The 26,892-nt window shown below is 37.0% G+C and overlaps 1 protein-coding gene across 5 annotated transcripts in view; it reads left to right on the top strand.

Moving 5' to 3' along the window:
• LOC144443524 (C-myc promoter-binding protein-like) overlaps positions 1-26,892 on the top strand; it is a 145,649-nt gene that overhangs the window by 101,867 nt on the left and 16,890 nt on the right. For 2 of the 5 annotated variants that reach the window (XM_078133042.1, XM_078133040.1), the window contains exons 17-22: positions 615-803; positions 6,924-7,068; positions 13,007-13,135; positions 13,343-13,574; positions 24,544-24,711; positions 25,512-25,658. In XM_078133042.1, the coding sequence (XP_077989168.1) occupies positions 615-803; positions 6,924-7,068; positions 13,007-13,135; positions 13,343-13,574; positions 24,544-24,711; positions 25,512-25,658 (1,010 nt within the window). The remainder of the gene's footprint in view (positions 1-614; positions 804-6,923; positions 7,069-13,006; positions 13,136-13,342; positions 13,575-24,543; positions 24,712-25,511; positions 25,659-26,892) is intronic. The other 3 variants (XM_078133041.1, XM_078133044.1, XM_078133043.1) reach the window with 3 other exon arrangements.

Here is a 26,892-nt window from a genome sequence, read left to right as displayed (position 1 = left end):
CAATCACTTTAAAATTTGATTAAATAGTGTGTTGCTATACTTGTCTTGATTAAGTACACTTCCAACATAGGATGGCTTGATGTGTTAGTATGCAAATTAGTTACACAATTTTTATTTTGGTTACAACTTTAAATCTTCAAAAATTATATATCTATCATTGCCTGAACATGAAGTTGTGTGACAAAGCAATATTTGTGCTATTTTTTGTTACCAGGGTTCTCCTTTCTGTTACCAGGGTTCTCCTTTCTGTTACCAGGGTTCTCATTTCTCAGTTACCAGGGTTCTCCTTTCTGTTACCAGGGTTCTCCTTTCTGTTACCAGGGTTCTCCTTTCTCAGTTTCCAGGGTTCTCCTTTCTCAGTTACAAGGGTTCTCCTTTCAGTTACCAGGGTTCTCCTTTCAGTTACTGTTACCAGGGTTCTCCTTTCTCAGTTACCAGGGTTCTCCTTGCAGTTACCAGGGTTCTCCTTTAAGTTACCAGGGTTCTCCTTTCTGTTACCAGAGTTCTCCTTTCTGTTACCAGAGTTCTCCTTTCTCATTTACCAGGGTTCTCAACTGTTAGCAAACACACTGTTGTCAAGTACCTTATTTGTATATTATTTGTATATATTACAGGTATACTGTATTTCCTGAGCTCAAGAAAGAGTTATTTGAACTTTGTGCCATGCAGAATTTAGCTGTACATAAAGCAGTCAGTAGATCTAGTATACCAAGCAGTCCTATGATAAGACGAACCAAGCAAGAAGTCAAACTGGCACAGCAAAGTGCCAAGAAGAATGCATCCAACCCAAAACTTTGGGCCAAGTAAGTCACTTCTCAGTACAAATTTGTTTTGATTCAAGTGTACATGGCGACATTTGGCATATTAAGATAGCATGGCTTCAACTACTAGGCTAGTAAGATAGCATGCCTTCAACTACTAGGCTAGTATTAAAGATAGCATGCCTTCAACTACTAGGCTAGTAAGATAGCATGGCTTCAACTACTAGGCTAGTATTAAAGATAGCATGCCTTCAACTACTAGGCTAGTAAGATAGCATGGCTTCAACTACTAGGCTAGTAAGATAGCATGGCTTCAACTACTAGGCTAGTAAGATAGCATGGCTTCAACTACTAGGCTAGTAAGATAGCATGGCTTCAACTACTAGGCTAGTAAGATAGCATGGCTTCAACTACTAGGCTAGTAAGATAGCATGCCTTCAACTACTAGGCTAGTAAGATAGCATGCCTTCAACTACTAGGCTAGTAAGATAGCATGACTTCAACTACTAGGCTAGTAAGATAGCATGCCTTCAATTACTAGGCTAGTAAGATAGCATGCCTTCAACTACTAGGCTAGTAAGATAGCATGGCTTCAATTACTAGGCTAGTATTAAAGATAGCATGGCTTCAACTACTAGGCTAGTAAGATTGCATGGCTTCAACTACTAGGCTAGTAAGATAGCATGGCTTCAACTACTAGGCTAGTAAGATAGCATGCCTTCAATTACTAGGCTAGTAAGATAGCATGCCTTCAACTACTAGGCTGGTAAGATAGCATGCCTTCAACTACTAGGCTAGTAAGATAGCATGGCTTCAACTACTAGGCTAGTAAGATAGCATGGCTTCAACTACTAGGCTAGTAAGATAGCATGGCTTCAACAACTAGGCTAGTAAGATAGCATGGCTTCAACTACTAGGCTAGTAAGATAGCATGCCTTCAACTACTAGGCTAGTAAGATAGCATGGCTTCAACTACTAGGCTAGTAAGATAGCATGGCTTCAATTACTAGGCTAGTAAGATAGCATGGCTTCAACTACTAGGCTAGTAAGATAGCATGGCTTCAACAACTAGGCAAGTCAGATAGCATGGCTTCAATTACTAGGCTAGTAAGATAGCATGCCTTCAACTACTAGACTAGTAAGATAGCATGGCTTCAATTACTAGGCTAGTAAGATAGCATGGCTTCAACTACTAGGCTAGTAAGATAGCATGGCTTCAACAACTAGGCTAGTAAGATAGCATGGCTTCAACTACTAGGCTAGTAAGATAGCATAGCTTCAATTACTAGGCTAGTAAGATAGCATGGCTTCAACTACTAGGCTAGTAAGATTGCATGGCTTCAACTACTAGGCTAGTAAGATAGCATGGCTTCAACTACTAGGCTAGTAAGATAGCATGGCTTCAACTACTAGGCTAGTCAGATAGCATGGCTTCAATTACTAGGCTAGTAAGATAGCATGCCTTCAATTACTAGGCTACTAAGATAGCATGGCTTCAATTACTAGGCTAGTAAGATAGCATGGCTTCAACTACTAGACTAGTAAGATAGCATGCCTTCAATTACTAGGCTAGTAAGATAGCATGGCTTCAACTACTAGGCTAGTAAGATAGCATGCCTTCAACTACTAGGCTAGTCAGATAGCATGCCTTCAATTACTAGGCTAGTAAAATAGCATGCCTTCAACTACTAGGCTAGTAAGATAGCATGGCTTCAACTACTAGGCTAGTAAGATAGCATGCCTTCAATTACTGGGCTAGTAAGATAGCATGGCTTCAACTACTAGGCTAGTAAGATAGCATGGCTTCAATTACTAGGCTAGTAAGATAGCATGGCTTCAATTATTACTAGGCTAGTAAGATAGCATGGCTTCAATTACTAGGCTAGTAAGATAGCATGGCTTCAACTACTAGGCTAGTAAGATAGCATGGCTTCAACTACTAGGCTAGTAAGATAGCATGGCTTCAACTACTAGGCTAGTAAGATAGCATGGCTTCAACTACTAGGCTAGTATTAAAGATAGCATGCCTTCAACTACTAGGCTAGTAAGATATCATGGCTTCAACTACTAGGCTAGTAAGATAGCATGGCTTCAACTACTAGGCTAGTAAGATAGCATGGCTTCAACTACTAGGCTAGTAAGATAGCATGGCTTCAATTACTAGGCTAGTAAGATAGCATGCCTTCAACTACTAGGCTAGTAAGATAGCATGCCTTCAACTACTAGGCTAGTAAGATAGCATGGCTTCAACTACTAGGCTAGTAAGATAGCATGGCTTCAACTACTAGGCTAGTAAGATAGCATGGCTTCAATTACTAGGCTAGTAAGATAGCATAGCTTCAACTACTAGGCTAGTAAGATAGCATGCCTTCAACTACTAGGCTAGTAAGATAGCATGGCTTCAACTACTAGGCTAGTCAGATAGCATGGCTTCAACTACTAGGCTAGTAAGATAGCATGGCTTCAACTACTAGGCTAGTATTAAAGATAGCATGGCTTCAACTACTAGGCTAGTAAGATAGCATGGCTTCAACTACTAGGCTAGTCAGATAGCATGGCTTCAACAACTAGGCTAGTAAGATAGCATGGCTTCAACTACTAGGCTAGTCAGATAGCATGGCTTCAACTACTAGGCTAGTAAGATAGCATGCCTTCAATTACTAGGCTAGTAAGATAGCATGGCTTCAACTACTAGGCTAGTAAGATAGCATGGCTTCAACTACTAGGCTAGTAAGATAGCATGGCTTCAACTACTAGGCTAGTCAGATAGCATGGCTTCAACAACTAGGCTAGTAAGATAGCATGGCTTCAACAACTAGGCTAGTCAGATAGCATGGCTTCAACTACTAGGCTAGTAAGATAGCATGGCTTCAACTACTAGGCTAGTAAGATAGCATGGCTTCAACTACTAGGCTAGTAAGATAGCATGGCTTCAACTACTAGGCTAGTAAGATAGCATGGCTTCAACAACTAGGCTAGTCAGATAGCATGCCTTCAATTACTAGGCTAGTCAGATAGCATGGCTTCAACTACTAGGCTGGTAAGATAGCATGGCTTCAACTACTAGGCTAGTAAGATAGCATGGCTTCAACTACTAGGCTAGTAAGATAGCATGCCTTCAACTACTAGGCTAGTAAGATAGCATGCCTTCAACTACTAGGCTAGTAAGATAGCATGGCTTCAACAACTAGGCTAGTAAGATAGCATGGCTTCAACTACTAGGCTAGTAAGATAGCATGCCTTCAACTACTAGGCTAGTAAGATAGCATGGCTTCAACTACTAGGCTAGTAAGATAGCATGGCTTCAATTACTAGGCTAGTAAGATAGCATGGCTTCAACTACTAGGCTAGTAAGATAGCATGGCTTCAACTACTAGGCTAGTAAGATAGCATGGCTTCAACTACTAGGCTAGTAAGATAGCATGCCTTCAATTACTAGGCTAGTAAGATAGCATGGCTTCAACTACTAGGCTAGTCAGATAGCATGGCTTCAACTACTAGGCTAGTAAGATAGCATGGCTTCAACAACTAGGCTAGTCAGATAGCATGGCTTCAATTATTAGGCTAGTCTGATAGCATAGCTTCAACTACTAGGCTAGTAAGATAGCATGGCTTCAACTACTAGGCTAGTAAGATAGCATGGCTTCAACAACTAGGCTAGTCAGATAGCATGGCTTCAACAACTAGGCTAGTCAGCTAGCATAGCTTCAACTACTAGGCTAGTAAGATAGCATGGCTTCAACTACTACAACTTCATATTACAAACCAAAAAGTATCAGCAATTATTTATATGTCCTATCAACTTTGTTGGCTGTGTTTTAAGAAAAATGTGCAATCGGACATTTGACAGGTACACATGAAACTGTAGGGTGTGTGATACCAATAGGACATTGTGAGACAGGTACACATGAAACTGTAGGGTGTGTGATACCAATAGGACATTGTGAGACAGGTACACATGAAACTGTAGGGTGTGTGATACCAATAGGACATTGTGAGATAGGTACACATGAAACTGTAGGGTGTTTGATACCAATAGGACATTGTGAGATAGGTACACATGAAACTGTAGGGTGTGTGATACCAATAGGACATTGTGAGATAGGTGCACATGAAACTGTAGGGTGTGTGATACCAATAGGACATTGTGAGATAGGTGCACATGAAACTGTAGGGTGTGTGATACCAATAGGACATTGTGAGATATGAAACTGTAGGGTGTGTGATACCAATAGGACATTGTGAGATAGGTACACATGAAACTGTAGGGTGTGTGATACCAATAGGACATTGTGAGATAGGTACACATGAAACTGTAGGGTGTATGGTACCAATAGGACATTGTGAGATAGGTACACATGAAACTTTAGGGTGTATGATGTACATGGCTGCCAGGCTAATACAGGGAGTCTGGTTTACTGGCTAATGTTATACGTCTTAAGTAACTGTTAAAACAAATCAAGGTTTGTTAACAAATATACTGGGTCAATATTGTTACTGCCATTTGAAATAGAATGTGTGTCTTATTCAAATAATCAAGGTAAATGGCATGTTACGTTTTGTGTCTCTAAAGGTTTAAGCTTGTCTTGTTTACTTCAATGACAACACTACTGTATCGAGTATGTATAGTTGCTATAACCTAAAGGCCATATGTGTAAATCACAGTTGATATTCTAATAGGGATGTACACTGTAATAATATCCAGCCAATTAATTTGTTACTCTTGGATAACTACAAGATTCTTTATCATATTTGAGAAATGAAGCAACTTTGCAAACATATTGAATTTCAAAGGATTTCATGTACTTTTCAAAATACAGAAAAAACAATGTAGATGTTTTGATTAGGTGTTTAAGAGAGAAGAAATGTGCAGAAAGTGTTTGTAATTGTATGTGTATGCGTGTATGCGTGCATGCAAGCAATCATGCATGCATGTATGTATGTATGTATGTATGTATGTATGTATGTATGTATGTATGTATGTATGTATGTATGTATGTATGTATGTATGTATGTATGTATGTCTGTCTGTCTGTCTGTCTGTCTGTCTGTATGTATGTATGTATGTATGTATGTATGTATGTATGTATCTATGTATGTATGTATGTATGTATGTATGTATGTATGTATGTATGTATGTATGTATGTCTGTCTGTCTGTCTGTATGTATGTATGTATGTATGTATGTATCTATGTATGTATCTATGTATCTATGTGTATGTATGTATGTATGTATGTATGTATGTATGTATGTATGTATGTATGCATGCATGTATGTATGTATGTATGTATGTATGTATGTATGTATGTATGTATGTATGTATGTATGTATGTATGTATGTATGTATGTATGTATGTATGTATGTATGTATGTATGCATGCATGCATGCATGCATGCATGCATGCATGCATGCATGCATGCATGCATGTATGTATGTATGTATGTATGTATGTATGTATGTATGTATCTATGTATGTATCTATGTATCTATGTGTATGTATGTATGTATGTATGTATGTATGTATGTATGTATGTATGTATGCATGTATGCATGTATGTATGTATGTATGTATGTATGTATGTATGTATGTATGTATGTATGTATGTATGTATGTATGTATGTATGTATGTATGTATGTATGTATGTATGTATGTATGTACAAGGTGTAGACACTAAACTCAGATGATACTAGCTTAGAGGAAGACTACTGTTACGTAGTATTGATGTCAAATGTAGGAAACCATATGAAGATTTACAGTATGTAATATATTGACTAACAATAAACTGAGTGAAATGAACAGCCAACCAGTAATTAGTTCAAATACAATAGTTATTCACTTAGTAGTGTTTATATTAAGAGAAGTGTGAAGGTAAATTTCTACCACAATCCATCAGGTATTTTGTGAGGATTTGGAATGTATAGAAATCTGCTACACAAATTATCCCCTTCTTTTCTGTAGTTTCACAAACCTTAAGAAAAACAGTTAATTTTATTAAAGCCATTGTTACAGTTCTGCCCTTTTCTATTGTGTCCTGTTTCATTGTTATGATAATTTGTATTTTTATGTTATTTCACCTAGATATTATCAAGTTATCTTTGCTCTGAGTTACTTGCATTTCAGACTTGATTATAATATTTTGTTGGTCTATTTTTCTCTAGATGTTTACTAGGATACAGCTTCAGTGTATGGTTTATTCACCTTCCAGCCTTTGTCAGATCAACTCATTCCAAGACAAAAGCACTACGTACTGCATTCGAGAGATTGATAGTGATGGGATCTTATAAACTAGAACCCCCTGATGAGGTAAGACATTTGAAATAACATAAAAACCTGTTACACAATGTGTGGAATTCTTTATGCATACATGTATCAGACTGCAGAAATCCAGAATGTTATGGAAATAGCTGTATTGTTGGTTAGAGTCAAAGTGAATGACATTCTTGGTACTTACAGTGTCATAAATTTTATCTAATCCAGACTAAGGCTTAAACCCGCTACAATCATAAACAGGGGAGGGGTTACTGTCTATGCTGTAATGGTGAGACATAGGTAATTTAATTAATGATCCACCACTTGGCCACTGACAACAACTCCAATTTATATAATAATTAACCCATCAAAGATTCCATGTAGTGAAAACAATAAAACATTAATATTACAACATAGTTCTTGTTCATGTATTGATAAACCTGTTGCTCAGTATGTTGGAGTTGTCAGTAACTTAGTTTACCAAGTCATATACATTGGGTATCTGAATATATTGGAGTTGTCAGTAACTTAGTTTACCAAGTCATATACATTGGGTATCTAAATATATTGGAGTTGTCAGTAACTTAGTTTACCAAGTCATATACATTGGGTATCTGAATATATTGGAGTTGTTATGTTAGTAACTTAGTTTACCAAGTCATATACATTGGGTATCTGAAAATGTTGGAGTTGTCAGTAACTTAGTTTACCAAGTCATATACATTGGGTATCTGAATATATTAGAGTTGTCAGTAACTTAGTTTACCAAGTCATATACATTGGGTATCTGAAAATATTGGAGTTGTCAGTAACTTAGTTTACCAAGTCATATACATTGGGTATCTGAATATATTGGAGTTGTCAGTAACTTAGTTTACCAAGTCATATACATTGGGTATCTGAATATATTGGAGTTGTTATGTTAGTAACTTAGTTTACCAAGTCATATACATTGGGTATCTGAATATATTGGAGTTGTTATGTTAGTAACTTAGTTTACCAAGTCATATACATTGGGTATCTGAATATATTGGAGTTGTTATGTCAGTAACTTAGTTTACCAAGTCATATACATTGGGTATCTGAATATATTGGAGTTGTTATGTTAGTAACTTAGTTTACCAAGTCATATACATTGGGTATCTGAATATATTGGAGTTGTTATGTTAGTAACTTAGTTTACCAAGTCATATACATTGGGTATCTGAATATATTGGAGTTGTTAGTAACTTAGTTTACCAAGTCATATACATTGGGTATCTGAATATATTGGAGTTGTTAGTAACTTAGTTTACCAAGTCATATACATTGGGTATCTGAAAATGTCTGTTATATGACAAATTTGATTCTACTCATAGTACATGTAGTACAAAGTTTTGTATAGTTACATTTACATAGTCTAATGGTTTACACCAGCTGTAGGCCTGTACTAGGGTATAAACAGAGTAAGATATGTCCTACTAGGGATAATGTGGCAGTGTTCTAGGCATGTTATAGTTTATACCAGTGTAGGCCTGTACTAGGATAGACAGAGTAAGATACGTCCTACTAGGGATAATGTGGCAGTGTGCTAGGCATGTTATAGTTTACACCAGTGTAGGTTAGTACTAGGGTAGACAGAGTAAGATATGTCCTACTAGGGATAATGTGGCAGTGTTCTAGGCATGTTATAGTTTACACCAGTGTAGGTCAGTACTAGGGTAGACAGAGTAAGATACGTCCTACTAGGGATAATGTGGCAGTGTGCTAGGCATGTTATAGTTTACACCAGTGTAGGTTAGTACTAGGGTAGACAGAGTAAGATATGTCCTACTAGGGATAATGTGGCAGTGTTCTAGGCATGTTATAGTTTACACCAGTGTAGGTCAGTACTAGGGTAGACAGAGTAAGATATGTCCTACTAGGGATAATGTGCCAGTGTTCTAGGCATGTTATAGTTTACACCAGTGTAGGTTAGTACTAGGGTAGACAGAGTAAGATATGTCCTACTAGGGATAATGTGCCAGTGTTCTAGGCATGTTATAGTTTACACCAGTGTAGGTCAGTACTAGGGTAGACAGAGTAAGATACGTCCTACTAGGGATAATGTGCCAGTGTTCTAGGCATGTTATAGTTTACACCAGTGTAGGCCAGTACTAGGGTAGACAGAGTAAGATACATCCTACTAGGGATAATGTGCCAGTGTTCTAGGCATGTTATAGTTTACACCAGTGTAGGCCAGTACTAGGGTAGACAGAGTAAGATACATCCTACTAGGGATAATGTGCCAGTGTTCTAGGCATGTTATAGTTTACACCAGTGTAGGTCAGTACTAGGGTAGACAGAGTAAGATACGTCCTACTAGGGATAATGTGGCAGTGTTCTAGGCATGTTATAGTTTATACCAGTGTAGGCCAGTACTAGGGTAGACAGAGTAAGATATGTCCTACTAGGGATAATGTGCCAGTGTTCTAGGCATGTTATAGTTTATACCAGTGTAGGTCAGTACTAGGGTAGACAGAGTAAGATATGTCCTACTAGGGATAATGTGCCAGTGTTCTAGGCATGTTATAGTTTATACCAGTGTAGGTCAGTACTAGGGTAGACAGAGTAAGATATGTCCTACTAGGGATAATGTGGCAGTGTTCTAGGCATGTTATAGTTTACACCAGTGTAGGCCAGTACTAGGGTAGACAGAGTAAGATACGTCCTACTAGGGATAATGTGCCAGTGTTCTAGGCATGTTATAGTTTACACCAGTGTAGGTCAGTACTAGGGTAGACAGAGTAAGATATGTCCTACTAGGGATAATGTGCCAGTGTTCTAGGCATGTTATAGTTTATACCAGTGTAGGCCTGTACTAGGGTAGACAGAGTAAGATACGTCCTACTAGGGATATGTGCCAGTGTTCTAGGCATGTTATAGTTTACACCAGTGTAGGCCAGTACTAGGGTAGACAGAGTAAGATACATCCTACTAGGGATAATGTGCCAGTGTTCTAGGCATGTTATAGTTTACACCAGTGTAGGTCAGTACTAGGGTAGACAGAGTAAGATACGTCCTACTAGGGATAATGTGCCAGTGTTCTAGGCATGTTATAGTTTATACCAGTGTAGGCCTGTACTAGGGTAGACAGAGTAAGATACGTCCTACTAGGGATATGTGCCAGTGTTCTAGGCATGTTATAGTTTATACCAGTGTAGGCCAGTACTAGGGTAGACAGAGTAAGATATGTCCTACTAGGGATAATGTGGCAGTGTTCTAGGCATGTTATAGTTTATACCAATGTAGGCCAGTACTAGGGTAGACAGAGTAAGATACGTCCTACTAGGGATAATGTGGCAGTGTTCTAGGCATGTTATAGTTTATACCAATGTAGGCCAGTACTAGGGTAGACAGAGTAAGATACGTCCTACTAGGGATAATGTGGCAGTGTTCTAGGCATGTTATAGTTTATACCAGTGTAGGCCAGTACTAGGGTAGACAGAGTAAGATACGTCCTACTAGGGATAATGTGGCAGTGTTCTAGGCATGTTATAGTTTATACCAATGTAGGCCAGTACTAGGGTAGACAGAGTAAGATACGTCCTACTAGGGATAATGTGCCAGTGTTCTAGGCATGTTATAGTTTACACCAGTGTAGGTCAGTACTAGGGTAGACAGAGTAAGATACGTCCTACTAGGGATAATGTGCCAGTGTTCTAACTTCTAGGCATGTTATAGTAAAGTGATATGTTAAAATGTACATTAGGATGATTACATGTAGCAGTAGTTGTCCAAGAGAAGATTGAATTGACTCATGTATAAAATGCTATGGGTAAAGTCTGAAGTAGCAGTAAGAATTCATTTAGTCTGTGTGTTGACTTATATATTTACCACCAAGTAGACAGGCCATTAAGAGAACACACACAGTGCATTGTTGTAGGTCATGGCTAATTGATACACCATGGACTAAATGTACAAAGTCAACAGATGGTATCTCACCTGACACTCTTATTTATATTTTGACTGGTTTTCTGTCACAAGTTCTGGCAGGTTACTGACATATTGTCAGTAGGACTTTAGCCTTGTTTAAATCTGAGACACTAAAACATAAGATGAGATAAGATTTTCAGTGTGACTATTTAGCTGTATGTATGATATCTGTGTTACTGATGAAACTCATAGTTTAACATTACAACACATGATGTATGCTATATATACAGACTGTTTGAATTCAGTACTGAGATTTTGATTGCAGATGAAACTTTGTGCTATATTTGTTGATGATTACGTACCAGTAATAAATGCACTAACCCTTGACATGAAATGGTATTATAGTCATTGTGATCAGCTGAATTACATGACGACTAGTTTAATAGTAGGAGTACTCTGTTCACTGGCTTGTCAAGTCTATGTATACAGTATGTGAAGTCATAATGAGCAAATGGTTGAAGTGGCTGGCTTGGAATCTGCAGGTTGGAGGTTCAAGCTCCATCGCTGCCATTTGTTTCTGAGTGGCTAAAGTCCTTGGGCGACATTTGAACCGTGAATGTGCTTCGGTCAACCCGGTCATGCAGCTGTATAATTGGGAACCTGGTATGATAGAGGTTGCAATGTGAATGCTTTAATCCTATGTGCTTATAAAGGCTGCAATGGATTGTATGCTCCCCAGGGAGTTGAGGAAGTATAAAGGGCTGTTGTTCCGCTATAGATCCGTACCAGGGATAATGCGCTTTGAGCACAAAGTGGGGAAAGCTCTATATAAAATCAAACATTATTATTATATTAGTACACAGACTAGTCATTACTAGGTATACTCTATGTAGAGTACACAGTCTAGTCATTACTAGGTATACTCTGTATATAGAGTACACAGACTAGACATTACTCGGTATACTCTGTATATAGAGTACACAGACTAGTCATTACTAGGTATACTCTATGTAGAGTACACAGTCTAGTCATTACTAGGTATACTCTGTATATAGAGTACACAGACTAGACATTACTCGGTATACTCTGTATATAGAGTACACAGACTAGTCATTACTAGGTATACTCTGTATATAGAGTACACAGTCTAGTCATTACTAGGTATACTCTGTATATAGAGTACACAGTCTAGTCATTACTAGGTATACTCTGTATATAGTACACAGTCTAGTCATTACTAGGTATACTCTGTATATATAGTACACAGACTAGTCATTACTAGGTATACTCTGTATATAGAGTACACAGTCTAGTCATTACTAGGTATACTCTGTATATAGAGTACACAGACTAGACATTACTCGGTATACTCTGTATATATAGTACACAGACTAGTCATTACTAGGTATACTCTGTATATAGAGTACACAGACTAGTCATTACTAGGTATACTCTGTATGTAGAGTACACAGTCTAGTCATTACTAGGTATACTCTGTATATAGAGTACACAGACTAGTCATTACTAGGTATACTCTGTATATAGAGTACACAGACTAGTCATTACTAGGTATACTCTGTATATAGAGTACACAGTCTAGTCATTACTTGGTATACTCTGTATATAGTACACAGTCTAGTCATTACTTGGTATACTCTGTATATAGAGTACACAGTCTAGTCAGTACTAGGTATACTCTGTATATAGAGTACACAGTCTAGTCAGTACTAGGTATACTCTGTATGTAGAGTACACAGTCTAGTCATTACTACAATATACTCTGTATATAGAGTACACAGTCTAGTCATTACTAGGTATATTCTGTATATAGAGTACACAGTAGGGGCACTAATCATTGGCTTGTTTGTAAATAATTTATAAATTTGTTAGATTTTGAGAAAGTTTGGTCACCAGGCAGTCATACGTTTCAAAAAATAAGTAAATGTAAAAATACTGAGAAATCATGATAAAATACTTCAAGTTCCCTCTATTGTTTTTTTTAAAATCATTTATGTGTTGCTAAAGGGTGGTATCTTTAAGGGTGGTATCTTTGCTAAATGGTGGTATCTTAGACAAGTGTGTCATTTATTGTTTGTAGATCTGTTACCGAGTATTGATGCAATTATGTGGTCAGTTTGGTCAACCAGTGCTTGCTGTTAAAGTCTTGATGGAGATGAGGAAAAGTGGTGTCCAGCCAAATGCTATCACCTATGGGTTTTACAACAGGGTAAGTGACCATTATGGTGTACCTAGTAACCAGAGCCATATTGTTGAAAGTCAATATACTGTCCATAAAGACCACAAACTGGAACACTTCCAGCATGCAGTCCAATTATTAGAACTGTCTTATAAACTGTTCAGTCTCTGCTTTGAAGCCCCAAACAAAATATCTAGTGAACATTTTATCCACTAACTTTTATTTCCATGTATATAGGCTGTCTTGGAGAGTAAATGGCCAGCCACCACATCTAGTGGCTATATACTGTGGACTAAGCTAAGAAATGTTATCATGGCAGTTGCACAGTTCAGAAGAAAACTGAAAGTAGAACCAGATGGCTTCAGTCAGTGCAGCAGTGATAGTTACAATGATGAAACTGTAGGTGATCATGTGACTGATCTTATTAAACTGGATTCACCTATAGCAACAGATGATAAATCGAGTACAGGTATGGTCTGATATATAACTTGTCTGTATGATGCTGTGGGATTCATCCGTAGTATATAGTGTGTCTGTCTGTCTGGCTGGATGTATGCGCGTGTGTGTGTGATCATGTAGGTATATGTGTACGTGTATGTGTGTGTGATCATGTAGGTATATGTGTATGTGTATGTGTATGTGTGTGCATTTCAGTGTGTGAAATTAAAGGGAAGGCCCAATCAAATACACTTGCACTTTTAGATAGCTCAACTTTGTGTTTTTTAACTGATATGTATGTGAATTTTAGAAATAAAATGAAATGTATTAAGTTATGTGACTTTGAATTGTCAAAATTCTGCTATGTTGAGCCTGACTGTGTGCTGCCAGTTTGGGAACTTTTGCTGCAAAGGATGCTGGGAAAACTCCCTGCTAGTGACATCATGTCTTCCTAAACATCCACAGGCATCTTGATTTTAGTGTTGTAGCAGCTGTTCATCATTGACAAACATGCCAAGGTGTAAATATAATGGATATAATAATCATTTTCAGCATTATAACTGATCCACAGAGACACACAACATCATGTAAATTTTGGCCACAAACTGATTTATCTAAAGAAAAGGTGATTCAAGTACCATTGGAGTTTATTTGGGACCACTTTAAACCATATATTTATAGTTATAGATTCATGTTTAAAACCAAGTGTAGTGAGTATGATCTCACTTGTGGACAATATCCATGTACAAATATGATTTTGCATACCTTTGACTGTCTGGAATTCACTATTGTTTTAGCCTACACCTGAAGGAAAATGGTCTGTACTATAAAGGGACTGTTTAGTTGTTGAAGTGCTTGTATGGATTTATAAATCGATTTATGCTAGTGAATTTACCTATTTTTCTCTGACCTGGCCAGTCAAGGAGAGCAATACAATGGTCACCGTGTATTGAGCTTGGCATACAGTGTATGGACAATAACAAGTTTCTGGACTGAAAAATCAGTAATTGTGGGTTAGAATTATTGTGTTTTGATTAAATGTATTCTGGGATATGATTAGGAATTTTCAGATATCAGGATCTAAATCTCTGTTTTTACCTTGGAAAGGCTATATTCTTGGCTCGGACAGTATAATATTAGTAGAACTCTTCCCAACATTCCCAATGTTTACAAAGATGATGACTCAACTTTGAAATGATCTGAAAGTTAGTGAGAGGCCCTATATGTTGAATTGCAGAACTTGATGTTCTCGCCGAGAAGTTAGAGAGGTGTAGTGATTGTGGTTTAAAACTGACTCTTACAACTATGTAATGGTGACTTAAACTTGGGCTTGCCAGTCAATTTTATGTTGTGGGTGAGTGTGGTATTCTGATCTGAACATAATTCACACAGTACAGTAAAAGTCCCACCGACAAAACCCCTAGTAACAGATGTGCATGCAGAAAAAACCACTGACAAAACCCTTAGTAACATGTGCATGAAAAAAACTAAATGTGGGCAAAGGTTAATTCATGATGTTAATTCTAAAACTCTTGTACACAAGACAAGAATATAATTTGTGCAACTTTTGTGTTAAAATCCTACCATTCCAATGCAAGGACAATGATTTTGTTCAGAAATGGAGGTAGGACTATAATCCTTTCTACTTGTACTTCCATAGTTCAAAACAGCTCACCGTAACTGCTACAGCGTATCCACATTTCTTATGTGTGAGTACGTTAAAAGGCATAATTTGGAAAGTACCTCCTTCACCCCCCATGTTAGATCTTGTATCCCTATAGCCATAACCATATTGGAGTCTTAATATTACAAATATATGTAGACCTGATATGATTCTTGTGATCATTTGGTCATGTGTTCAAGTGTAGTCAAATTTTCCTAGCTTCAAGAGCAACTTTACTTGGTAATATGTGTGTGTGTGTGTGTGTGTGTGTGTGTGTGTGTGTGTGTGTGTGTGTGTGTGTCTGTGTCTGTGTCTGTGTCTGTGTCTGTGTGTCTGTGTGTGTGTGTGTGTGTGTGTGTGTCTGTGTGTGTGTGTGTGTAAACAAAGTCAAAAACCACTGGACCGATTGCCATGACAGTATAATATTAGTAGAACTCTTCCCAACACTCCCAATGTTTACAAAGATGATGACTCCAACTTTGAAATGATCTGAAAGTTAGTGAGAGGCCCCATATGTTGAATTGCAGAACTTGATGTTCTCGCCGAGAAGTTAGAGAGGTGTAGTGATTGTGGTTTAAAACTGACTCTTACAACTATGTAATGGTGACTTAAACTTGGGCTTACCAGTCAATTTTATGTATAGTGCGGGGGCATATGGCAGATTTTTGGGTTTCGTGTGAAATTCAGGTTAATTTTTGCCAACATATATCATTGTGTTCCCCATCATCTGAGCAATTAAAAAATATATGTTGGCAATTTTTATTTCAATATTAAGTGTAATTTTTGCAGCAATTTCATAAATGATGTAAAATCATGGTTTTTCTGTATATTGATGGCAAATTAAAATATGTGAACTGTACGATTACTTTATATCTGTATAAATGTACTTATGGGCATCCTGTAGACTATAAACTTGTAGACAGTTGTATAATTTTGCATTTTATTCACAATATTAAATTCTGGCTTCTTTATTTAGGTATCATTTGCATATTATGTATGATGCTTCCGGTTTATTTGATTTCCTGTATTGTTTTATGTTGCTGATTGCTATTCTTTCAAAAATGTATGCCAACCATGAATTATTTCAGTTACTATGAATACTCTGGTTGGTTTAGGGAGCCTTCAGTATTTACAAGGGGGGGGGGGAGGTAATCACACATGGTCTGTTAAGAAAACATGACCCTCCCCCATTCTCCATTCGTAAAAAGTGACCCTCCCCTTTGTCCCATTGTGTAAAACATGACCCTCCCCATGACAACTGCATATACTGATCGTTAATCAATTTTCCCATTATATGTATACATACAAATTAAATGATTTTGACTCTGTAATAGAAAGCAATATTTGGATATACTACCATTGCAGGAGTTATATAGAAACGCCTGTGATCAGAAAGGAAAAAAGTCTACTTCTTATCACTATCAAACTGACAAATATTGGTACAAAAACAACCCCTCTGATGTAGGTTCATGCACATACATGTACTTGTCTGTGGTTCACACGACTCTTTTATCAGTTTGTCTGTGTCTGTGTCTGTGAAAGTGTGTCATGTTGTAACATAACATTCGAGTGTAAGCTTATATAATGCAATGTAATAGTCTATCTGGTCCTAAAAATAAACTTTCAGTGTATAGATTATATGTTGAGTTTTGGGCGAAAAATCGCCAGCACACATGACAATACAACAAAACATATACTAGTACACGACATTCAAGTCGTCTGCAATGAATAATCACAACAGATGTGATCGTGGAGTTTGTATTATAGCAATTCCGCTTGTGTACGGTCCTTTTCGAAATCTCTTGAACGGATTTTGAAATCTACACAACAGAAGTCGCTTTTTATCAAGTGTACATACACACATTAATATATTCCTTTTCAGATCTGGCATCTGGTTTTAATACGTATCTACACATGTAGTGTTGAATTATTGACAGGTACATTCTACACAGGATATAGAGTCCAAGTTTAGGTCTACACAAAATTTGAAATTTTACCTCTCAATATTAGCATACAAGTTACATAAATTGGACCTCTTGCAAATATTAGATAGAAAAGAAACATCACTCAGTAAAACACCTTTAGAAACCGTCTTCAGAATGTTTTACCCCCACTTTTGACCAATTGAGATACTTTCTAGAGCAATGGAAAAAGTCAATATGGCAGCTACTTTAGAACATTTTTATTTGTTCTGTATGCAGTTCTCCCTCGGCCCTCTATGTTCTGTAGAAATATCATGTTAAAAAGTAAATGAATCGTTGTTAAAGGCATTTCATGAGTGCTCATCAATTTCCCACTTGGTAATGGTGTCAAAATTCTTCAAATACTGAATTTATCATCTTTATTTGATACTACATTGTCCTTTATCCTGTTTTATTTTAGAATTTTGATGAAATAACGTAATCAAATGTAACAGCAGAGAACACGTCTATTCATGTTGTTCCCTTGAATTGACATGTAACTCCAACCAAATAGCTATACTAGTAGAAACGTAGACAATGCATACGACATAATGGTGTGAGTGAGAGACTAGACAGTAGTTTTGAATAAAAATAATTGGGTCTATTCACTCGAATACATAACTTTGTATAGTAACAATTCAATTGATGCTATGCTATTGATCAAAAATATGTTTATATCAGATGTAAACTAAATGTCTTCAATAAAGGCAAAACTTTAGATTGCTGTTCCTTCACGTCTTGTCGAAAGAAAAATTCTGCACTACCAGACATGATATTGCATATCCATTAGTTACTACATTAAGAAATAAAATGTAGCTTTGGAACTTATTGTTCATATCCTCTTCTGTAAAAGTTGAGTTTGGTGTATTTTTAACCAGCTGTAACTTTCACTAGAGTCCACCATTTTAGTTCACTATACGAAAAGTCATATTTGACCATGTCTTTCCACCGGGGTAAATCTTTAGCAGAGGGTGTGTAAATGTGGCGAGTATGAGATGAAGTTACACCTTTGACTTAATTCACCCCCAGTGACCTCTCCCCTGAGGGGGCTGTGAACAGTCAAAAGTGTCACTTTGGCTCGTACTACCCCTTGACAGAGATGGTAGTTAGGTGGGTCACAGGTAGGATTAAGGTTGGGTAAAGGTGGGTAAATATGACTTTTCGTATAGTAAACCTCAACTGAATCTCTTCTTTTGTGCCAGTAAAATCAATTTAATACTAGACAATAATTTAGTTAGTGTAATCTGTTCACCTTATGAGATTACTGTTGTTATCTTTACAATATACATTATGTTCTGACTGGTGCTATGGACATGGTCTTGTTGATAGGCATATTTGCATACATGTTTTGATATTTTTTTGCCTGACCAGTGTGTGAACTTAAAGGAAAATGACTACTGGTCATAAGGACCGACATGTAGCAAATACTGCTGGTCCTTAAGGAAAACTGCTGGTCCATACTCAATGCAGTTCACGTTCACGACCTATATTTATATACCCTCCATTTACAGATTAAATGATTTTGAACTTTAATATGATACAACATATCTTTAGATATACTAAAGTAAAAGAGAGTACAACGAATTGTTCACTATCCACTATTATTTTATAAAATTTCCACTCACAGAGTCAACAAATAACTTGGAAGTAAATTTTGATTCACTACCAAGAAATATTTGACTCTATGAGTAGAGATTTTCATTTGTAACTATGAACCCAGAGACTATGAATATTCATTCTCGCATAATCTGATCCTATAGACTAAAGTGGTCTGAGACTGAATGTATTCATTCCACCATAGAAATACATATCCATAGATTGTAGATAATATGGGTGAATGAATCATTAAATATACATTATCTGCAATCTCTAAGAGATCACAGTCCTCGCCTTCCTCTCTGTACGATTCACTAAATTCTGAATCACATAATCCAAAGTCAGATTCATCGTCAGTGGCAACAGCTGGTGTAGCTTTCCAACTCTTAGCGAACGTAGACCCACAAATTCATCATGGCAGAAATAAAAGTTTTGTCGCATAACTATCCCTCTTGAAAACTGTGTATTCACTTTATTTCAATTTCCATCCACAAAAGTGACATGGAGCGGTTTCGTCTTCCTTCAAATATGTACTGAAGGCCCCCCCATAAAGCCCTACCCGTATGATACCCTACCGTGGTGTATTGATTATCGTCTTTGACTCGACTGTTTGTGTAAGAAATCTGACCATGATGAAGAGAACTATGGCTAAACATGTCTTACAATGCAAGTTTTTTTGACGCGGGAGTGTGATATGGTAACTGTACTGTAATGTGTCATCCACTATATGTACCCGTGTTTGGCACGATGCAGTAATTTTCCAGATACAACAATGGCAACAAAAATGCAACATTTCTAAGTTTATACGTTGATTACAACATGACAGGACATACATTATCATATGAATCAAATTGAAAGCAATCAGACTACGCATTTTTTTTACTGTTTTACAAAAAAAACTATAATCGTACTGAAGATATTTTACGAAGTGTACCTGCCTTCTTTATTAGTTAAAACGCCATTTTCAGAGTAGTTTATATGTTTTCCGTCAGTTTGTTTTGATCATGGCCACATACATGGGGAACTCCGGTAAATTGATCGGGAAACCCGCTAACATTTACCGGCTTTAATACCAGCCTTTAAAAAACAGTGTCTGTTTAAATTCATCTTCTTCTTCGGAAGTTCATTGCTGCCTTCTAAATATCGCCACATACTTTATAAATACAACGTGGAACTGTCTCAAACACGTTAAAAGTTTCATACACTTAGAACAGTAAACTTTACAACAATTAATATATCATGCCGGGAAAAGACGCATGCGCTGAATGCGTAAAATGGGTCTGAATGTCTAAGACGTTCTGATTAGTCAAGACACAAATAATTGGAGAAATTCGGTCAATCATGTGTTTGCTAACATAATTTCATAAAGTAAATGCTGTATGCTACGTCATATGTAGACATATCAACATTGACAACAACACGTAGCGAGCTAGCTCTGTGTCGCTTGACTTGAACGAGATGATGTCGAGAGTAAAATAGGTAACACAAGATCAGATTCGTGTAGGTGAAATTGGATATATCTTTGAATAAATGTTATTATTTACTCCAAATTTCAGTCGGTCATAAGGACCGATACGTTGTTGTAATTCTGAAAAACTGTCGGTCCGAACGGAAATCTGTTGGTCTCGGGCCGAAGGACCGGCGTTAATTTCGCACGCTGTGCCTGACTAACCAAAACTGTTGTTATCTTTGCAATACATACTGGCATTGTTGGCTGTTACTGAGGCTATATCAATGGAAGTTGACTATAATCATGGATTCATGGGTTTTCATTGCCTAACCAATGGTTAAATTATATTTTTAGCCCCCTAAGACTAATTTTGAAGATAAAAATTGCCAACATATTTTTTTATATGTTGTCCTATAATGAATGTAACCATATATGTTTCATAAAATTAACATGCATTTCACACGAAAACCCATATGCCCCTGCACTAGTATTCTGATCTGTACATAGTTCACACAGTACAGTAAAAGTCCCACCGACAAAACCCTTAGTAACAGATGTGCATGCAGAAAAAACCACTGACAAAACCCTTAGTAACATGTGCATGAAAAAAACTAAATGTGGGCAAATGATGTTAATTCTAAAACTCTTGTACACAAGACAAGAATATAATTTGTGCAACTTTCGTGTTAAAATCCTACCATTCCAATGCAAGGACAATGATTTTGTTCAGAAATAGAGGTAGGACTATAATCCTTTCTACATGTACTTCCATAGTTCAAAACAGCTCACCGTAACTGCTACAGCGTATCCACATTTCTTATGCAAGTACATGTACCTCCTTCACCCCCCATGTTAGATCTTGTATCCCTATAACCATAACCATGTATTGGAGTCTTAATATTACAAATATACATATATGTAGCCATGATTCTTGTGATCATTTGGTCATGTATTCAAGTGTAGTCAAATTTTCCTAGCTTCAAGAGCAACTTTACTTGGTATTATGTGTGTGTGTGTATGTGTGTGTGTGTGTGTCTGTGTGTGTGTGTGTGTGTGTGTGTGTGTGTGTGTGTGTGTGTGTGTGTGTGTGTGTGTGTGTAAACAAAGTCAAAAACCACTGGACCGATTGCCATGATATTTGGTGGGTGTTTTACCTCAGGTGTCTAGTTGGGAAATTGTTCAAATCAAAATGCTCTTACCATCGGTGTGTGATTTGGGTAAAAAAATGTGTTTTTTGGTCAAAAGTCAGTTTAATTCCAAAAGATTGAGCTGAAATTTAATGGGGATACATCTAGGGGTGTATAGATGAAAAAATATTAAGCACATAATGATCTCATCAATGATATGGAATTTAGGTATAAAAATGAGAATTTTAGTCAAAAACTTATACCTCAAAAAATACTTGGTGAATGAGTCTGAAACTTGGTGAGATGTTTCTAGAAGTGTTATTCTATGGAATAATCATAACATGTTGATACTATGAGTGATATGCAAATAATGTATTTAAAAAAATTGTGTTTTTGGTTAACAATATTTCACTTGCAAAATACAGCATAAATTTCATGGGAATGTAGGGATCTGCATGTGCAGAAATCTCAAGCACATGGTGATCTCATTGGTGATCTGCAAATTAGGTAAAAAGAAATGTATGCTTTTCCTCAAAAGTCTTCAACTCTGAAATTACCAAGTAGATTGAGCTTAACTTTGTTGAGAATGTGTTGATTTGTCCTCATTAGCTGAGAACAGTATATTGTTAATTAGCTATAATATTTACTTTACTATTTCCTCTGGTGGTAAAGTGTGTAGCATGGCCAGTTTGGTTTATGACTGGATTATGTAATATGTTGTAAGACAGCTGTTTCACCTACAGGTATAAACTGAATGTAGCTGCCATTTAATTACAATAAGACAACCAAGAAAGTAAATTGATATGATTTGGTTCCAAATTGATTTTAATAAAATAGAGAAGTACAAAACAGTTTAAGCCTTGTAGACACATCACTTTAAAGTTTGATTAGGATGTTGCTATACTTGTCTTGTACACTTCCAACATAGGATGGCTGGATTATTATGATGCAAACTATAGTTATAAAATTTTGATTTTGGTTACTACTTTAAATCTTCAAAAAATTATATATCTATCATTGCCCTGAACATGAAGTTGTACGACAATGCAATATTTTTTTATCAAAATATTATCTGTTGTTATAATTGAAAATTTTCACTCACATTCAAAAATAACTTGGAAGCGAATTTGGGATTCGACAAATAGATCCTTAGAATTAGCAGAGAATAAAGATATACTTGCATGATGATACCAGTACCCTGTGAGCAGACAGCTGGCCGTAAGGGGACCGTGTGCACTGTACTGCAACATGACTTGCAGTACATCATCTTGTTGTAGTACAGTACCTAGCCCGTTAAACGCAAAAAAGCACTACAATTATAAGTGCACCTACTTGGCAGACAGAATTTACTCCAATGTTTAACTGAAAGCAAACACTACAATTCCTGTAATGTTTTTATACCCACATATTGGGTACCTGTTACTCTCCTTGTGTGAATGTAGAATGAAGTAGTGAAAGGCAAGTATGTCTTGAAAAACTTTAGCTTTAATGTCCTGGTAACAAACTAACTGTTGAATCAATAAACAAAAACACAAAACACAAATTTTGGCTATCTTGGGAGCTATACTCAGCACCACTTGCAGCTGGGAAGATCACAGCAGGTGTAAGGAGTATAGGCTACCTGGGGAGGTCCCAGCAGATAGGTCCTATGTGTGCTCCTGAAAGCAAAACATAAAGTAAACTGAAAAGAGCACCTGGGGAGGACCCGGTAGGTGTCTGTAACCGTAGCTAACTGGGGAGGACCCAGCAGACATAGCTAGGTGATGAATTGTACAGGGATAAAGAGCACCCTGGAAGGACCCGGCAGGTGTCTGTATCCTAGCTACCTGGGGAGGACCTGGCAGACATAGCTAGGTTGTGAATTTGTACTGGGGAGAATTTACAATGAGCCAAGAAGGGCACCCGGGGAGGACCCGGCAGGTGTCTTTAGTCTACCTGGGGAGGTCCTGGCAGACATAGCTAGGTGATGAATTGTACAGACATAAAGAGCACCCGAGGAGGACCCGGCAGGTGTCTTTAGCCTACCTGGGGAGGTTCTGGCAGACATAGCTAGGTGATGAATTTGTATTCAAAATGAGCTGATGGTATTGATTAGTATTCAGCTAACTGTAAACTGTATTGGGGTAATTGAACAAGGCCCAAAAGTAGTGGAATGGAATTCTGAGCATTGTGAATATACTAACAAATGCCCCCAAGACAATTAACAGGGAGTGGTGTAGACCAACAAAGGTAGACTAGAAGACTGATAAGCCTTCAGATGCAACAGTTTTATGTTTTAGCAATGCTTAGTTGAGCTTGCTGGATGTCTTGTTTAGCACTCCGTTAATTTCATGGAGTTAAAATTGGATATATCTTTGATTAAATGTTATTATTTATTCCATATTCCAATTGGTCAAAAGGGCCAACAAGTTGTTGTAATTCTGAAAAACATAAATCTGTTTTTAATTTCACACGCTGGTACAAATGTGTGTTTGTGCATTGTGTGTGTATGTATGTAAATGTGTGTGTGTGTGTGTTTGTGTGTGTGTGTGTGTGTGTGTGTGTGTGTGTGTGCATTGTGTGTATGTATGTAAATGTATGTGATTGTGTGTGTGTGTGTGTGTGTGTGTGTGTGTGTGTGTGTGTGTGTGTGTGTGTGTGTGTGTGTGTGTGTGTGTACAAATGTAGGTATGTGTTAGTATATTTGTTATTAGCAAGAGAATATAACATTGGGAAAAAACACTGTATAATGGATTTGGATAAGAAGGAACCAATCTTAACAATTTATGGTTTTTAGCACAACTGAACTGAAGGTTCAGTAGTGCTATAGGCATGGCAAAGTGTCTGTCTGTCTGTTTGTCTGCCTGTCTGTGTGGATGTGTGTGTGTGTGTGTGTGTGTGTGTGTGTGTGTGTGTGTGTGTGTGTGTGTGTGTGTGTGTGTGTGTGTGTTATTGGTAATGTTCTAGTCAACTGTCCATACATTTGTTATAGGTAATGTTCTAGTCAACTGTCTATACAATAACAAATGTATGGACGGTTGACTAGAACATTACCTATAACAACGCAGGCTTATATTATGCCACTGTATATAATTATGTCCATGCTAAAAGGATATGACTTACATCATGCTATGTCATTCAAAAAGTGTGAGTGTCATAACTAGAGAAAGCCATGCTATTCTGCTTGTCAAAGTAACTAAAACACACAATACATATTGTTACAGGTGGACATAGTGACATGGGATATGGGTCAATGTCTATTGATGATGGTAGTCGTAGTGACAATACACCGTCATCACAGAAATCAACAACAGAGACAGATATGTGTCAAAGTGAAGAGTTGCTGAAAGAGACAAGTAAGAACTCTAAAAAGACTAGCATTACTTCATTAGGTAATGTTTCCATTTCATATATTGCTCTAAATTGTTATTTGATATAGTTTGCCATTATTGCTGTGTTCCATTCCATTCCATCCCATTAAAACAAAACATACCATGCAAAGCTACCCACCATTCCCTCTCTATCCATTATTCCTTGTTGTCAGCATTCCATGCAAAGCTACCCACCATTCCCTCTATATCCATTATTCCTTGTTGTCAGTATTCCATAGAAAATCCAAGTAATCCGTTGATCTTAGGAGAGAGTCTTCCTTTGATCATTCCACAAACTTGGAAGATAGGCACCCTGTAGAACTATATTTGTATTGCTTGGCGTAGGATATCCACTTCTATAGAGTCTGCATGGTCCTGATTTCTGTGTGTTACCTCTATGATATAGATACTACAAAATAGTCCTACTCCTATTATCACACTCTTTTGCCATTTATTTTTCTTTTCCTAGATTTGATTTGATTTGATTATATTGCATCAAATGATTTGTGAGAATGACTATAATATTAACATCAGATACTAATAAACTTAAGTTTGTTGTGTTTCTTCTGTGTCTAATGTACGAACACGATATGCTATATAACTATAGATGCTATTCTTATAACTGCTTGCATTGCTACTGTATAGACAGCAAGTATTTGCTAGATCACATGCACAGCTGTGTACTGCTTGATGGAAGTGCTTGGCATGATGATAGAATATTGTATTGAGTATTTTGGCTTCTCTTTCTGGAAACCTTGTATTTTTTGTTTTGTATGACATATTTTACATTGGATGTGATTTTCCTGCTGCCAATCTTTTAGAGAGTGGACAAGGGGACAACGCAAGATTTGATCCAATAGACATCAGTTCTAGTGAAGGGCTGAGGCCAAGGGTAAACAGTATAGTACGCAACTCTGTTGGCAGTTTTGGTAGTGCCAGCAGTATGGGAACCTTGCGTGGCAGCACAAGTAAGCCACTATATTAGAAAAACAGAGTTGAAACTGAAATTAAAATATCATGATGACAATATGGTTTGTTCTCTACTAAAGACTTTGCCTGCAGTTGGGTCACCAAAGGTCAAAGGTCATGGTAGCTGGCCGAATCAGCATAAAACTTTCACTTCGTCTACATGCAATTTATTATTTCATTGTGACCATTTTCTGTCATAATTTTTTTGTGGTAGAGATAATTATTGTTGCCATAGTATTTACAAAGTGTTGTTTACATCTTCACAGTCACATGTAAAAGATAATTGATGTGGTAGTAAAAAATCACAATGTTATCATAGTATTGGTTAATGTACAGTGTCAAGCACTTCTCTATGTACATGGCAAAGCTTGGTAAGATCACACTATTGCTCATGGTGTTTTGATTTCAGTTTTAGCTGTGATGGTTTAGCAGTTGAAAACATGACCCACATCAACAGCCCACTCTGGTGAAACTAACATTTGACTCCATGCAAGCTATTTAACTGACAAACATATCCCATTCCAAAATAGTACACATGTACACAGTTTCATCGCTGGTCATGTTATTTTATAAAATATATAGTAGAAATTATTACCTAATTACATATATTCATGTTTATTTATAAACATTTAAATATGATAAAGGTATGATATGTCTGTCTGTCTGTCTGTCTGTCTGTCTGTCTGTCTGTCTGTCTGTCTCTGTCTGTCTGTCTCCATCCAGTTGGCTCTAAGCCTGCAGTGCCTGCCTGTTTTTATGCTTGTATATCTGTCTGTCTCTCTGTCTCTGTCTAGCTGTCTCACTATCTCAAAACCTGTTATACACCTATTCATACTAAATGAGATCTTTTTGTGTTTGTTTCACTAGAGTGGCATGTTGTTGATGGTCATGTGGACTGTACTAGTGTATGTACTGAAATAGATTATATCAGCATATGTCTATGTCTATGCTAGAATAGATGATACCAGTATATGCATATACTAGAATTGATTATATCGGTATATGCATATACTAGAATAGATTATATCGATGTCTATCTATACTAGAATAGATGATACCAGTATAAGCATATACTAGAATTGATTATATCGGTATATGCATATACTAGAATAGATGATACCAGTATAAGCATATACTAGAATTGATTATATCGGTATATGCATATACTAGAATAGATGATACCAGTATATGCATATACATGTACTAGAATAGATTATATCGGTGTTTATCTAT

The sequence above is a fragment of the Glandiceps talaboti genome, chromosome 12, assembly GCF_964340395.1.
Source record: "Glandiceps talaboti chromosome 12, keGlaTala1.1, whole genome shotgun sequence".
NCBI classification, from domain to species: domain Eukaryota; kingdom Metazoa; phylum Hemichordata; class Enteropneusta; family Spengelidae; genus Glandiceps; species Glandiceps talaboti.
Note: the sequence above shows the minus strand (reverse complement) of the source record. Positions and strands in the feature narration are given on the sequence as shown.